At 41.3% G+C, this 16,858-nt stretch overlaps 1 protein-coding gene across 10 annotated transcripts in view; it reads left to right on the top strand.

Annotated features, from left to right (window-relative positions):
* NUCB2 (nucleobindin 2) overlaps window positions 1–16,858 on the top strand; it is a 67,755-nt gene that overhangs the window by 8,316 nt on the left and 42,581 nt on the right. For 9 of the 10 annotated variants that reach the window (XR_010918450.1, XR_010918448.1, XR_010918449.1 and 6 more), the window contains exons 2-4: window positions 9,178–9,321; window positions 12,023–12,130; window positions 13,791–13,917. Coding sequence is in view for 5 of the 10 variants with exons in the window: in XM_067540683.1 (XP_067396784.1) it covers window positions 9,178–9,321; window positions 12,023–12,130; window positions 13,791–13,917 (379 nt within the window). In the remaining 5 variants the exon portion in view is untranslated. Of the gene's footprint in view, window positions 1–1,967; window positions 2,071–9,177; window positions 9,322–12,022; window positions 12,131–13,790; window positions 13,918–16,858 lie in introns of those variants that run through there. The other variant, XM_067540680.1, reaches the window with a different exon arrangement.

The raw sequence follows: 16,858 nt of genomic DNA, 5'->3' as shown, positions 1-16,858 counted from the left end.
GTCTGGGCCTAAGTGATTTGCCCAAGGCTACAGAAAAGGTCTTTTTAATAACTGAGATTAATGCTTAGGAGTTCTTAGCTACCAGTCCTGAATTTAGAAGACCCTTAGGTAAATCTACTGCACATGTGTCAAATCTCTCTCTTGGCTTTTATATGCATCATTTAATCAGATCATGCTCATTTCCAGAGTACAATAATAAATTAGGAAATCATAGCATGGTTATGACTATCACCAAGATGGCTGGCATCACTAAATTTCTGGACTGTACCGTAAGTGTGCTTTATTGCTTCCACATCAGATGAAGCAGTTCTGGGTCAAATTTTCTAGTGAAGAAGCCCATTTGTATAGCTCATAAGCCTGGAACTATGTGCACAAATACTAGGATTGCAAAGGAAACCTGGCAAATGTGCACATACAAACTGCTGATTAGGATTCCTTGCTATTCAGTTGCATGTTCAACTGCCAGGTTTGCACATGTTGCCATCATCATGCACACAAATGTGGTTTTTCAAATATTTGTGAGCCCCTGTTTTTGAGAACTTGGCTTTGAGTACTACTTTTCCAAGAAAATCAGCGGTATTGTTATAAGGAGATATTGTTTTCAGGATTGAAACTATTCTGTTTTCCAATTGATAATTGTTAATTAAACATTCAAAAGGAAATTTAGGCTTGCTAATTTAAATATTTTGTATTTATTTAATTAAGATGTAGTCCTACAGAGGTTTTTTTGCTATGTTACTGTCACTGAAACATGCTTCGAAGTACCTGAGAATATGTTTAGTAGTGATATTCCACAGGTCACAGTTCTTGACAATCCAAAAATCCAATCCTCTTCCCATTGAAGTCAATAAGAGTTTGTCATTGACTCTGGTGGGAGCAGGATCAAGCGTGGTGTAATGTGGATTCTGATTTATTTTCTTTTACAAACATGTTTTTCACATGAGCAGTTCTCTCTTCTGAGTAGCTCATTATTTTAGATTTCATTCTAGATTATTATTTATTTTTTAAATCATTCTCCTGGTGACTTAATCCCTAGAAGAGTGTTGAGTTTTCAGTGAAAGCTTAGAGTATTTGGTTTCTTTATGGACTTTAATATTTGTAAATTTTATATTACTACTTTTGTAAATTGTTTTCTCTGGGTATTCCAAGAAGAAACCTATATTCAGTTAATCCTGTAGGATTGTAATACTTTTAGTTCATTTGGAAAGTAACTATCATAGACAGCCTTTTAGTTTTTGACATCATTATTACGATAATCCTTTAGATAGTAAAACTATTTCATGTGCCACCTCTTTGGCATAGTTTTCTAAATAACATTCATATGGCCAGTGGATTTCTTTCTATTGCTTTATTGTACAGCACTTTCAAATTTGAGGGCAAATTTGGTGACTAACTATAGTGCAAAAATGAAGCATTTTAAATCTAGATGACAGTTTTAATGTCTCTTCAGGAATATTGAACATCCTTGCTGATAAAACAAAGAAAGTATTCATATATTTCCTTAACAATCAGTGACTAAAGATTGGAATGTAATTGATTTTCTGTCTACACTGTTCATGAATTGACAGACTTTTATATGTTCTTTTTTAACTGTAAACAATTATATGATTTTCTGCATAAATGAAGAATGAGGGTCAAAACTAACTGCTTTTTACTCTATGTAACATACTTTGTTTCCAGCAGGTACATGCAACTCCGCTGGATGAAATGAGACCTGAGTACAAGTTGGTGATTGTCTGTTATGTCCCCCTCTGGTAATAGGCCTAGATACAAAGATGATTTAAGTCTGAACAATGAACAGCAAAAATGAAAATAGACATGAAAAAATGAAAATAGAAAAGCTCAGATTTGTGTGCTAACCAAGAATGTGCTGTGGGATATCATTGAGTGTAGTGGGAGTATAATTCTATAAAGGTAATTTTAAAAGATTTATTTTAAGCTTGTTCCCCACAGCTCCGTAAGAGGAGGGTATTCAACTCATTTCTGATCTTAACACAATTTTCTTTTTTGCATTAATCTCTCAGCTGGAGAAGGGCTATATATTTGGGACCAAAGGTCCACAACACCTAGGTAATATTAATATAATTATATCCATTTTGTTCATTTTATTGCCCAAGTCTTTAATAAAAATCTTTAAAGATGCACTGTATACTATCACCGTAACACCATAACATTTTCTGGGTATTCGTCACTGTAGGATGTGAGTGCTAGCTCGAAGTAGAAATCTAAATTCCCAAATGAGGTATTTGATTTCTCTTAAATAGATTTTTTTCAATCAGAAGGGCAATTAAGACATTGTTGCCTATTTACAGAAATATCTTTAGATGAAGTGTTGCTCTATCCGTTTGCCTAATATCTTTACTCATGTCAGAGCTTGCCATTAGCCTGTTTTCTCTCTTTTGTTACATGTTGCACAGTAGAATTTGTGACTCACAGTAGATACTGTCCAACTCTAAAGACTGACTCATAATTTAGTCACCTACTTTTGCATGCACAGTTTGATAAATGTAATCTCAGGCCAAGAACATGTCAGACTCTGGTGACTATTTTGACCAGGTTAATAATATCTGCTGTTCTATTAATCACATTTGTCTGATATTTTGAAAGTTCAACAGTTTGTGTAAGCAATTGGGTTACTTCCAACTAACTACTGGAAACCTGTGACCCAGGAACCTGTTGCTGCCAACTAGTAGAAGGCCCCAGGTTTGCATAGAGTTTTACAGGGATCCCGCTGGGTTGGATATATGCATAATAATTCACTGAAGGGTGGCATTTGAGGTCTCTTCTGAAAGCCAGTAACCCCACTGGTCATCACAGTCATTGCAAAATGTATTGATGGATAATATTTAAGGAGTTGTGTCTGTACTGAAAATTATATTCTTAAGTGAGGTAACCAGGAAATGACATGTCTCAGACAGGTTCCTTTCAAACAGCGGGTAACAGACGCTAATCTCTCTACCTGGTCATGTATGTATTGGGCATTGTCTGTCACACTGGATGCCTGTTTGCATGCTGAACCAAGTAGTAATCAAGAGACTGAAACCATCAAGAGAGAAAATTTATAGAAGGAAATAAACAGCAGGAGGGAGATCCTATTTATGAGTAAAAAACCAATAGATGGCTGGCATAAATCTGTGATGTATACAGAGGTACACCCTGGATCCTTCACTGAGGAAGAAGTGTGTTTGCCTTGTGAACGGAGGGTCACAGCCAAGCCTGTTTGTAAAATGCTGGAAGGACTTAGGGTGAGCATTGTTCTACAAGACAGGAAAGTATCTAGTTAAGGGAGTCTGGGTTCTAGAATGCTTGTTATAATTTTTATTTTCTGTGTAAACAGTTGTTTCCAATACTTCTGCTTGCTATCACCTGCATCCCTATACCTTGCTAAATAAAACTTTTATTCATTTTCATTGTAACCATGTCTGTGTGCTCTGTATTAATCAAAGCAGTTATCTAAGGTATAACTGGGGGTACTGCTTCTTTGGAAACAGCAAATCTCTGAATACTGTGTGCATCCAGTGGAACATGGGCTAGACCCTCCCAGAGAGATGCTCGGAGGGCTTGGGGTTAGTGTGTGTCTATCGCTAATTTGTAGAGAGAGAGCAGGGCCTACCAGGCCTAGAGGTGAGTGCTTGTGTTGCCTCTGGCAGACACAAACAAGCCTTACTGGTTCTACAGTCTTGTGGTAGCGAGGTGCCTTGCAGCTCTGGGTGACCCCAGGAAGCATCACGAAACCTACTATTAAAACTCAGAAATATCAGAAAAAGATTTCCTGCAAAGTCATTGGCAACAGGTATGTGAATTTCTTGTGCATCCATTTCAGCGTCTCCGTAATTTTAACTCTTCCCCATACCTGCCGGTTTCTCTGCGTACGTTAAACTATCATACTATCCATTGTTGTATGCAGTGTAGTTGTAGCCGTGTTGGTCCAAGGATATTAGAGAGATCTGGTGGGTGGAGTAATAGCTCTTATTGGACTAACTTCTCTCTCACCAACAGAAGTTGGTCCAATAAAATATATTACATCACCCACCTTGTCTCTCTAATATCATACTATCATCGGAATGCTGCAATGCTGGCATTCTATCCAAAGGGCAAAAAAAGTCTGACCCAGCAATTTACACCTTCTTTTGATAGCCTGGTTTTCAAAGCTCTGCATTGTATCAGGTAGATGGGAGGGATACAGGAGGATCAGGTTGCATTCCAATATCTTATCTGATAATATTTAATCAGAGGGTGGAATTTTCAGGAACACCTAATTTGCTTGTGAGTTCAAGGCCTATTGAAAGTCAGTGGGACTTGTGCTCCTAAATTATTTAGTTGCTTTTGAACATCTCACCCAGACTAAATATCTAGTCTAAAAAGAACTATGAATAATGTATTTAAAGTTCTTAGAAGCTGAAAATATTTCCTCAAATTAAGGAGTATATTTTTATACATGCTTTTTACATGCCCAACTTGTACCCACAGTATCTGCATCCACAAAATGAACTGCAAGTCTAAATCTAACCACTTCTGCAGCTAGCTACCTGATTTGCACCCACAATCAGGAAATTAGAGGTTTAATTGAAATTCAGTGGTAGGTTGAAAACTGCATGTGCAAATCTTGTGGGCAGAATTTGTGCCTGCAAAAGAGGCTGCCCTTTGGAAAATCTGGACCCAAATATTTACTCTTATATTCTCTCCCCCGCACCATGGTATCTTAACAGAAAGCAATTCCAAGATACACCAACAGCCTAAATTATTGCTCTCCATAGTTTTAGGAAATATTGCCAGTAAAACAAGCAAATAGGACTCCGATTTCCAATTGTTGCTATGAGTCTGGACAATTCCTGTGAAACTTCATTTGTTGTTTTTGTTTCAGTGCAATGCAGATCAGAGTAGTAATAGAACCGAACTCACCCATAAAGTACATGTAATAAGCTTTTGATTTTTCATTGTCCAACTTGAGACACTCAGGGCTTAATTTTCAAAGCTGCCAAGCACCTATACCTCCTATTCATTTCAAGTTGAAGCTTATCAGCTATGAAAATCAGACCAAAGCTGCCCCCGACCGGACACGCATGCCTGTGCATACAAAAACAGTCAGAGGCCACTGTTGAAAGTGTTGGCCTTAGTGATTTGCCTAAGGCTAAAGTAAGTCAGTGGCAGAGCAACTTTTAAAAATCCACAGTACACACTTACATAGAGTGACTTATGGCAATATTAAGTTAGTATAATTAACACTGCATTTATGAAAACATCTCAGAGCAAACAAAGCAATTACCTAAGTCTTTAAAGGCCCAAATTATTGTAAGCTTCATCATAGAAAACAAGAGTGCACCAGTTTCTTTAAATGAACAACTAAAATATTTGCTCTCTTAATCTCCTTAAGAAACATTTATCAAAAGATACATCAGAGTATGCTTACTGTGTCCTGAGGATCTGGTCATTAACGTGGTCATGTCTATTTTCAGGACTTCCTGCTATCTTTTTCCTTTTCATTTGTCCAATTCACCATGCTGTTCTCAAAGCACATTTAGGGAAAGTTTTCAGGGAAGTGGTATATACAGTTTGATTGTGGATTTCTCTGTCAGTGGAGGTTGCTGGCCAGCACTGTGACCTTACCTCCTCTGATTTCAGTGTGGATTCCTGAGATTCAGCTCTTTTCCAAGATAATCTTTAAGTATACTAAGCTGACAACTCGGTTTAACAAGTCTCTCTCCTAATTTAGGTTTAGGTTTAGCCTTTTTTCTCAGGGGGCGGGGGTGGAGGGAGGAAAGCTTCCTGATGGCTGTGCATCAATCTACTTTAGAATTAAACCGTTTTCTCACCACCCTCCAAACGCACACTAACAACTCACCCCATTAGCAAACTTTGTTACAACATAATTCTCCCCTAACCCAAAATAAGCCTGGTACCAATTTGTAGTGTAGACTGGGCCATTTAAGGTTGTAGGTGTTGGGACCCTTATCATATCATTTGACTATGCTATAAATTGGAACCCGGTTTGTAATTAGGTTCCTCGAGGTTGTGTTTGTAATGAAACGTTTAGGGGTCTGTCCACATTATGAATAAAACAGTGTTGCAGTAACCAATTTGTGACATTCTTATCTGAACTGGTTACACAAATATGGTTGAGCTACTTCCACTGACAATAACTCTTATTCACAACGCTGTCATTTGTTAACTGAGTTGGTGCATTCAACTACAGTGCTGCCTTAGTGTGTTTGTATCTGGGATGTGTATCCTATAGCGCCTCAGCAGGGACTAAGGCTAGAACTGCAGAACATGCAAAAAGAGCAGCACTAGCAGCACATGGGGCATCAAACTCTGGGAGGAAATACTATCAGATGATAAGGCACAATAATAGAGTCTTGCCCACCCAGGCCAACAGTAGTCTAAAGTGGTTACAGGGAGACAGCCATTGGCCAGCTTCAGGGGCTGCTGGCACAGGTGACACATGATTAGCTGCCACCGTTAGTAATCAGTTATTAGTCATGTTGTTTGGGAAACACAAGGCATGCCACTGACAGGTGACAACCACAGTTAAAAGCTGAATGTAGCTAGGTACATTGCTTTTGCTGTTACCTCTTTTTTCCTTTACTCAGTTGGCCTATTCTGCCATGGTGGTCTAGTGCACCTGAGTATTGGGAGAGGAGTTGAGTGCAAGTGTATCAGTCTTGGTTATTTGTGATTCTAATATCCTGCTAATTAAGTGCCTCCTCATTAATTATTCCTTTAAAATTATTAATGGATTTTGTACAACCATGTACTGGCTTATTCACACCTGACTCACTAAATCCCCCCCAATGTCAAAAGCCCAGGATGGTTGTGGGTTTGTTTGTTTTTTGGGAAAGTTGTGACTCAGGGAAGTATTGACAAATACTAATCCTTGACTACTCTACCATCAAATTTAAGAGGGTGCAAACCACTGACTGTCTTGATAGTTGTTAGTAAGATCCTTAAAATAAATCCCTTTATTAAATTGTTGAAATTGTAAAGCTAGACAAAATGTTTAAAAAGAAATCTGATAATCTTAATTACTGCACAGTGTTGTATGATCAGACTTTTAAAAATATTTAGAGCAGTGAACTGCCTCACAGGTCAACTGTAGAGCCAGTGCAGACCACAGAGAAGCCACCAACTCTATGCTGAGGCTGGAAATTAAATTTACTGATTTCAGCAAATCAGTTCGGATTTTTTTATAGGAATGAGCCAGCCAAAAAATTAATCTGGTCTATTCTGCCCACAGCTGCTGACGCTGAAAATAACATATACAGTGCATGACTGGTGGCAGCAACCGCAGCTCCTGCCAGATGCTAAGGATGAAAGCCAGAATTAGTTCACTAACTTCAGTGGAGTTACTTTATTCCAACCAGGCATTTTTTTGCTGATCACTTTAAATAATGAGGAAAAAAATCTCAGTGAATCCTTGGGATCCTTACAGTCTGTGAAATGCTCAACAAAAGATGTTTATAATACAATACACAATACACTCTCACTTTATTCCCTATTCAACAAAAGAGATGAGTCTCTGTACTTATGTCTATATATATATATCTATTGTTCTGCATATGTTAGAATGCTATTTTTTGTTTCTGTTATTACAAATAAAACAGGAAAAGCATATTCAGTTGGGGTGGGGGCAAACCAAGAGTAGCTGTTTAATTCTTTTAGCATTTTTATCTACATTTATCTTCACAGCAAAGGACCAACCATGGTCAGATAAAAGTGCAAAGGTGCCATATGTTCTTACTGCGGACTTAATTATACATACAAGAAAACTGGAACTGCATGCTCTAATTCCAATTCATCTAAAAGATTTGCTGTCATTGAATCTAAATACTTTGTGATAGAATTATCTGCATGGCTAGTTAAAGAATTTGTACAAAAATTGCCCTTGTGGTGATACACTTCTTTTGGCTTGGTTCATGGTACATTTGTTATATGTTATTGCATTTCTTTCTTTGACAAACCTAAGTTTATGAACAGCACTCCATTGGAAAGTTTCTGTTTTCTGAGAATTATCTACATCACGGACATAACAATGGAACGTGCAAATACTACATATATTACTGATCCATCCCTTGTAATGAGTAAAAGTGCTAAAACTTTTTCTGTAGATTAAAGCAATTGTGGACTTTAACAATAACAGCCCAAATGTTAAAGGTGTCTCTATACCACCAGATGCTGGACCAATTTGGTGACTTGCTTTTCATTTGCTCCTAAAGATATGGTGTTCAGGGGAGAATCTTTGTTCCAAAATAGGCAAGTACTATACAATTTGTGAGGCCTGTTCCTGCTCCTATTATAATCATTGGGACTCTTGCCATTGATTTCAGCAGACATGACTGGTACCTGCTGATAGTGTGTGATAGGGCCTAATTTAAAGTTTTGCTCTCCTCCCTCCCTCTCCCCCCCCCCCCAACAGCTTGAGTCACACCCCTCTCAGGTATTCCCTTCCCTCTTACTCTCAGTGGCTCCTCCCTGCAGATTCCAGCTGTTTGCTTCTGCCTCTCCCTTTGACAGCAGCTTACAGCTTGCCAGCTCCAGGAGCTGCCACACAGGAAGAGGGCCTGGCTGGCAAACCTTAGCAGAAATCTGGGGTAGCACATGACCCCATGTGATCCTCCTCCCAAATGCGACACCTCTGGATTTCAGCAAGAGTAGGATCCTGACCTTATTTTGTATAGCATCTTTCACACTAACTAATTGATGATTGTACAGGGCTTTGAACATCTAAATTAGTGTACAAATCCTAAAATGTATTGCATCCCAAGCATATTTCTACAGAAATATGGATAATACCACAGCAGATTTAAAATAGTCTTCATTTAAACATACAGAAGCCAATATAATAATCCTTATAATGCCTCATCTTTTACCAGTCTGAGGGTAGGGTACTTGCTACATTGCATATGCTAGTAGTGTAATATTACTACCACTTTGACAGTCTAGTGATGTCTACTTATTAATATAAGGGCCTCTATCTGTTAAGATTTTAAAATAATCCTTGAGTAGTATTTCTGTTTAACCCTGTTAGGCTTAGTGTCCCTTGATGGCTTTATCATTTATAATTAGTAGGGTTATTACTGGTGTTTAATGTGAATGTGTATATACTGTTCTAATTTATATCTAGTTTATTTCTGTTTTAAAAAAAAAAAACTAGCTAAGTGAGTAATTATGTTGTTTCAGATGAGGTGGAGAACCGTTCTATCACAACAGTGTGTTCTGCTGGTGACATGTCTCCTAATCAATTTGGAAGCAGTGCCTATAGACATAGACAAGACAAAAGTGCAAGGAGAACCCCATGTAGAAGGAACAAAAATAGAAACCCCAGTAAGTAAATAAAAGCATTTTATTAAATACTTTATACTAAATGGCAGTATTTTTTCCTGTTAATAACAAGTTAATTGATTTTCATCTTGAGATTTGGCCATGACTAGTCCTCCTAGGTTCTGGAATAAATAATTCATTTTGTTGATGCTGTACTCTGAGGGGAAAGTAGTATTTCACCTTTCCATGTAGGGTGGTCATATTTAGTGTTTAATACCTGCTCCTAGTCTCTTGCTCCCTGATGTGGTAATATGGGCAGAGCCAGATTAATTCTCCTGTGGGCCCAGGGCTATTAGATTTTGTGGGGCCCCTGTATACAAATCTTTTCTCTCCTCACCCTTTATTTGTGTCTTCCTCTGCCAGGGCTGGACAGGAGCTTTCCCAGGGCTGTGCCTGCGGGGGATCAGTCCCACCATGTCACCTCTCCCGGGACTTTAGCTCCAGAAGCAGGGCTGTATTATCCAATAGGCACAGTGCCTAGGGCCTACAAAACTTTTATATAAAAATTTGTATTTTTATTTAAAAAAACTATTTATTAGTAGCTTAAAATCAAATTAGTTATTTCGGTTGGGGGGCCTACGAAGGCAAGTGTTCCTAGGCCCTACGAAGGTCTTAAAACGGCCCTGCCCAGGAGGGGGTTTCTCCCCCAACCCCTGCCCAGGGCCCTTCACTCCTTCCCCAGACCAGAGCCACGGCCCGACTTTCCGCTCCTCCTTTTTGGACCTTCTGCGAGGTTCACTCCTTTTCAGCTGGCCGGGAAGGCAAGAACCCCTCAGAACGCTGCACACCTGAGCTCCGCCAGCCAGTGGCCCCTGTGACGGAGCGCCCAGGGGAGAGGAGAGCGCCGCGGGAGCAGGCAGCCAGGGCAGGCTCACAGAGAGGAACCCCTGGCACTGGTCCCATTGGGACTACAGGCGCTGGGGCATGCTTGGGGGTCCCTCCCCCTGCACGGGCACCCTGCTCCACTCCAGCCGCCGGGGAAGGAGGCTAGAGGCACAGGCATGTTTTTTTCGGCAGCCACAAGGTCCAGGGAGGAAGCCGGCTCCCGAGCTACCCGCTCCACATGCTGGCTCAGCACCGTGCTGCCCACAGCCCCGCACGGCAGGGGCGCTCCAGTCATCCCGCCTCTGCGCACGGTGCTCACGGGCTGGGGGCCAGTGGTGGCTGCCCCCCTTGCTGCTGCTGAACGTCGCATGCTGTGGCAATCCCGGAAACACCAGCCTGGTGCAGCAGCGCTGCTTAACCCGAGGAGCTTGGCCAGGGAGGGGGGCATGGAGGTCACATGGCATTGGGGCGGCTCCAACTGTAGCATGCACATCCCTCGTCCCAACCCTCCCAGCCTCATATGACTGATCATTCGCCACCGAGCCCAGAGCTCTCCCCAGGCTGCCATCCCCACACGGGGCATCCTCCAGCTCCCCTGCACAGATAATTATGGATTTATTTTTGCGGGGGCCCCCTTAGCCCAAGACCCTGGGCTGCAGCCCCTAAAGCCCCTGTGTTAATCCAGCCCTGAAGATGGGGGAGGTAACGGAGACAATGCACAAAGCTCCTGGGGGGTGGAATTGCCTATTGTACAACTGCTCACAACTGACTGAGTGGCATTGATGTAAAAGAAGTTCTACCCAGTCATATTTGGCAGGAAGGATGCTGGTTCCAACTTGGACCTCTACACAGAGTGGAAGAGGGTTAAATCAGGGAAACAGAAGGATTTTCACAGACAGTTTTCCTAGTAACAAAAACAGTGTTTGTGAATGCAGTGGGTAACCATGTCAAATAGTGACAGCTGGGACACTGTTTGCCAAAGTAGAAAATGGAGTTGCCATGAAACAAAGTGCATGTAAGAGCTGTTAGTTATTAAACAATAATATTGCTGTTCAGAGAGCACCAAGTGAAGTCCTGCTACTAAAGATGAAATCTTGGAGGGAGGTAGTTCTGTACCCCCTGAGTTCAGTTTTAGCTGGCTACGCTCCTCTGGATTGTTCCTTTTGCCCCAAACTCTCAGAGGAAAAGCCAGTGGAAGTTATCATAACCTAATATCATACAAGCTTCTGCTGACTTGATGTGAAACTTCACTCTTTTGGGGCAGCTCTGGCTAGTTAGTCTGCAGCAATACAGATGTGATGGTGGGGCCATGTGCGAATGCTCCTGTACCTCCTATAAATTCCCCCAAGATTTGCATGGTTCTTGGAAGATATCAGGTTATGGGGACAAACTTGTGGCTGCTTCTTCTAGCAGAATGGGGATGAAGAGGCGCATTATGTTTCCTAAACAAAATAATTCCTAGTAAACTCCGAAAGTGAAACTTGAGATAATGTCCTGTAGGGGGAAAAGGTGGGTTTGCACCATTCTGAACTGTTATGGTCTATTTGTCAATCAGGTAAATTAAAGTTTTTTAAAAAAATTCTGTATTTACATGATGGGTCCCAATGTGCATGATGTACATTCTTAAACATCTCTCTGCCTTTATTCCCTTGTCAGTTGCCAGAACAAAAACAAAACACAGGAAATTAGCTTGTCTATGGTAATTGTACAAACCAGCAAAAGCAAAGAAATTCATATTTTATGGCTGATACACTGAGTCAGCATTATGCCTCAATAATATTGAGGTTTGGGATTGTGTGTGATTTAATCTAATCTTTGCATTTATATGAAAATGTTTGGGGGCATATTGTTCTCTAATCTGAAACTTCTTTTCCTAAAGGATACTGGGCTTTATTATGATGAATATCTCAGGCAAGTGATAGATGTCTTAGAAACAGATAAACATTTCAGAGAGAAACTTCAGACTGCCGATATAGAGGAAATAAAGGTATGTGCAAAGATCAACAGAATCTAATCAAGATGAGTTTAGACAACTACAAATCAATGATAGTTTATAAGGTATTAGGATGTTCATATTTTTCTATTCCTCAATTTTTATTTACTAGTGCTTTTACATTACTTTTTCATTAGATTGTACAATTTAAATTAGACTATTTGAAGAGCTCTTCATCTCTGCAGCTACAGGACAGATGTCCTGTTCTTTAAAGAAACTGTACCATATCAGTCTCCCGAGAGATTTTAATTTGCTACCTAACTACTATTAATACAACTAGATGCAGATATCTTGCTTTTGGGAAACATTTATTAGTGTTATCCTGCAAAATGGAAAGCAAGGCCTTAAGCGTTCTTGGAAATTCAGAACAAACAGTGTAACATTCATTAACATCAAAATGGCTCTTAGCATAGCTCTCACTTTGTCGCCTGCCAATTTTTCTCAGACACTTACCTTTTTTTTAAATCGGCTCCGAAAATGGTGAGAGCCCAATAAAGGGAAGTGTGTGGAGGGGGTGGAGGGGGGGGGGGGGGACGGGCAGCACCCAGGCAGATCTAGGTGCCCTTGCGTCCAGCTCCCCCTCACCCTCTCCTGCTTTGTCACTTGGGGGGGAGGGAGGGGAGTGATTCAGAGCACTCCTGAGCCAGCTGCAGAGAGACTTGCCTGTCCTCCCAGATGGAAGCAATGTGCCACATGTGAATTTAATGACAGGGAAGAGAGTGGGGGAGGGAGAGAAACACAAAGAAGCCTGATCCTGAAACCATTAGGAGTTGAGAATGACACAGATTTTGTGCTAAAGGTGGTAGTGATTGGGAAGAATAAAAAAAGACTGAATTGTGGTTCTCTTCTCTTCCCAGCACCCCTACTCCAAGCACTGTCTTGGTGTTCTCTTCTCTCCAGCTGTCCCCACACTAGGTTGTGTTCTCTCCTCCTCTGCCCTGCTTCAATCCCCAGGTCTTGTTGACTGTTCCTCATTTTCTTATGAGGGCTGGAGATTGGCAGGAGAAGAGAAGAGAACCTGGTCTAGAGTGGCAGGGTGAGGCTGGGGAGAAGAGAGTGCTCACATTCCATTCCTCTTGCATTACCTTCCAGGAAAAGTTCTGGGGCTGCTGCTGGAGCCTGGCAGGTTTTGGCTGCATTCCATTTCAGGCACAGTCTCTGGGGGCTGATGTCAATTTTCAGATGCTGGTGAATGTTCTTACAGCACCCTCAGGTGGCTGCTAGTGTGCTGGTTCCTCCTCAGCTATTATAGCCTTCAGCAAGACAATGGAGCCTACATCACCATGTTGGTTTGCAGTTCTCCGTGGACCACAAGATGAGAATAGCTGGTCTATGGAAGGGTCACGTCCCTAGAAATCTTTAAATACAGATATGCAGCAGGTGCTTCAGGGTCCTGATTTAATTATGGTTTTTGGAGCATCAGCATTTTTTTTAAAAAAGGGCAGCTTAAAAAGTCTTTCAGTGCCTTACCATGATTTCTATTTTCATAAATTTACAAAGTAAATATTCTCTTCAATGTTTGAGATGCTTACGATGTTTATAAGATATTCAGAATTGCCAAAGACTACCATGAATAGTCTTACAGCCCATGAATGGTGGGCATCTGAAAACTACAACATGACTGTCTTCATAGATCACTTATGTATTTTAACAGAGTGGAAAGCTAAGCAAAGAGCTAGACTTAGTAAGCCACCATGTGAGAACAAGGCTGGATGAACTGAAAAGACAAGAAGTGGCAAGGTTAAGGATGTTAATTAAAGCTAAAATGGATTCCTTTCAAGGTAAGAATACAAAACAGAATTAACAGATTGGTCTTTATCAGATAGGTGCCCAGAATCCACCAGTTTTGTTCTCCTCACTGGCTCATATCAGTAATAATGGTTAAACTGAATTGGACTGGTGAGAGGGCCCCCACTTCATACTCTTGAGCTGGAGAGTATCTGGAGGAGCCTGCCCTTCTAGAAAATCGGGGAGAAGAAAGGAAGTGATCTGTGTCTTACAAGTAAAAATAACTGATGCTGACAATGGGACTTTTAGATGCTTATAACTATTTCTCAGCCAGTGGTTTCCTCCAGCGTCACACTTTCCACATCCCACACTGTGATCGAACAATATGGCAGGGTTGAATTTAACCAATTCAACTGTTTAGGGATTTTCCCCAAGTATAAAACAGCATGGGCTAGTCACTTAGGTACCCAAGCTCAACATTTAGGCACCAATGACAGCCTCAGAAACCCTGCTCAGCTGCCACCTGACCCTGTAGGCACCTAAATTCCCATGGTGCCTATGTTTCCACTGGTGGGCATGAACAAAACAACCTAACTCCTGATGCTGCTTGGCTCCCTAGCTCATGCATAAGCTCCTGTAGGAGTCTCAACCTAGGGTGTTCCCCTGCCTGTCTCTCCTGCTGGGCCTGATCTAATGAGGTGTGCTCAGAGCATGCCAAACCTGCACAAAAGACAGTGGGGGTGATGAAAGCAGGAGAAAGCACTCACAAGGGATGTGGGAGACCAGCTTTCAAGTCCCCACTGCCTGATTTGGGACAGGGACTTGAACTTGGATCTCCCCCTCCCAAATGAATGCCCTAAGGCTATTGATTATTCTGGGTTAAATCTCTTGGCTTTCCTGTTGGAGCTGTTCTACTCTGTATAAATGATTAAATATTCACTAGGACAGAGAGAAAAAGAGAAAGATAGACTCTATAGCCTGGTGGCTTACACATTCACCTGGGATGCAGGAAACCCATGTTCCAGTCCCTGCTCCAGTGAACCATTTGGCTATTGCTTATAACAGGCTGGGGTCACATCCACACCCACCTCAAGAGAGAGAGAAAGACCTCACCTGATCTGGCTTAGGTGCCTCACGCCAGGAACAGGTTTGTGGCTGTTAATCCCAAGCAGAGATAGGTGCTTCCCTCCTGCCCAAAAGTAGGTGCTGCTCTACCTTTGAGAGGTGGGGCTTATGTTTTGCCCTTCTCCGTGGCATTTTCTACTGGCTAACATAGCCAGCTCCCTGCTCATATGCTGGCTTATATGAATTCCATCCTTAGGCACCTAATGCTTCCCATGCATTGTATGGGGAGCCTGCGTGCCTAGCTTGGGGCTGAGAATTCCATCGGGCACCTATAAAATTAGGCGTTGAACTCTTACGTCCCTTTGTGGATCTAGGGCAATCTAATTTTTTTAAAGGGGTGCAGCACAGTTTTTTCTTTAAAGGGCCAAATAGCTCAAAAGTGGCTGTTTTTCTTTCAACCTTCTCCTCACCAGAAATTAACTCTAGGCTTGTAATAAACATGAGAAACTCAGCTCAAAGGATAATTTTGTGTTGTTGTTGTACTTCTGAGCACCTGAAATGGGAACTTGGAATGAAAGTGTCTTCTCATCCATAATTATAGCATTGCTAATGTTACAGTACAATCTGCTCAATAGGCTTTTATTTTTAGAAACAAAGTATACAAGTTTCCAGCCAGTACAGTTAGTCAGCTTGCATGGCAGGGGGTGCTGACTCCTTCCCTTGCCCGACACTGCACGATTTAATTCTAACATGCAAAATATAAATTAAAAAAACAATTACCAGGGAGACATGCTGAAAAGCTTTTACTGGAGGTTTCTTTCGAAAAGAACTGAATTCATGAGCACAGAGTGTCTGATGACTTGCAAGGCCTGCTAGGATTATCTTTCAAAATGCTTTGCTTTGTTTAAAAAAGTGGGCGTGTAATTTTTCTGTGCAGATTTATCTGCATAGTAGGGACCTGATCCAATTACTTTTCAAGTCAAGGGAAAGACTCCTATTGACTTCTGTGGGCAATGAATCAGACTCTAAACTTGTATTCTTACAGTGTTCTGCCACCCTGCCGTGGCACTGAAACACTGCCCATGAGCATGGTTGGGTACGGAGGGTGGACTGAGGGAGTGGGCTTGGTAATGCCAAGAGAAAACCAAAGATCTTTAGAGCAGGACTGTATTTTTACTGCTTTTTTAGTGTAGTGCCTATTACAAAGGGGCCTTGATCCCTGATTGGGATCTCTAGATGCTATTGTCCTACTATTAGTAAATAATAATAAAATCGGCCTAGGACTTTAGATCACTTTTCTGGCCTTTTGTGCTTTTCTTTTTTAAAAGAAAGTTGCAGTCCAGAGAACACAGCCCACCAAGTAGCGTCTCCACAGGAATAAAATGGGTTGCTTCACACATGTACACAAGACTCACTGTTCATCTAATACTCCTAATGCAGGCAGATCTCCCACTGAAGTCATGATGAAGCTCATGGTGATGTAGTTAAGGACAACTAGTCTGGATGGTGACTTTGTGTAGCTGAAAATTTCGTCCCAATGCCTCATGAACCCTCGCTGCCCCAGAAGATTGGCATTATTATATTTAGTAGCTTGTACTTGCTCAAACTAAATCCTCAGAATGTGGCTGTATGTATGCTACATATACTAACAAATAATAATGTCACTGTATGCAGGCATGCATGCCTAATGGTCAAATTTGGATGCCAGTGGCTTCAGGGGGAGCTACAGGCACTCAGCATTTCTTTTATTTAGATCTCTAACTTTAGACATCCAGGTTTGAGAAATCTGACCAGTGTGCCAAAATTTAATGACCTGATTTTCAGAAGTGCTGAGCATGCACAAATCCCACTGAAGCCAGTAAGAGCTGCAGGACCTCCGCCCCTTTGAAAAATCAGACCATAAGTATGCACTTAACAAAATATTCTGCT

This window comes from Emydura macquarii, unplaced genomic scaffold (assembly GCF_026122565.2).
Source record: "Emydura macquarii macquarii isolate MOO-44397 ecotype Brisbane River unplaced genomic scaffold, CSIRO-AGI_Emac_v2 contig_587, whole genome shotgun sequence".
Taxonomy (NCBI): domain Eukaryota; kingdom Metazoa; phylum Chordata; order Testudines; family Chelidae; genus Emydura; species Emydura macquarii.
Note: the sequence above shows the minus strand (reverse complement) of the source record. Positions and strands in the feature narration are given on the sequence as shown.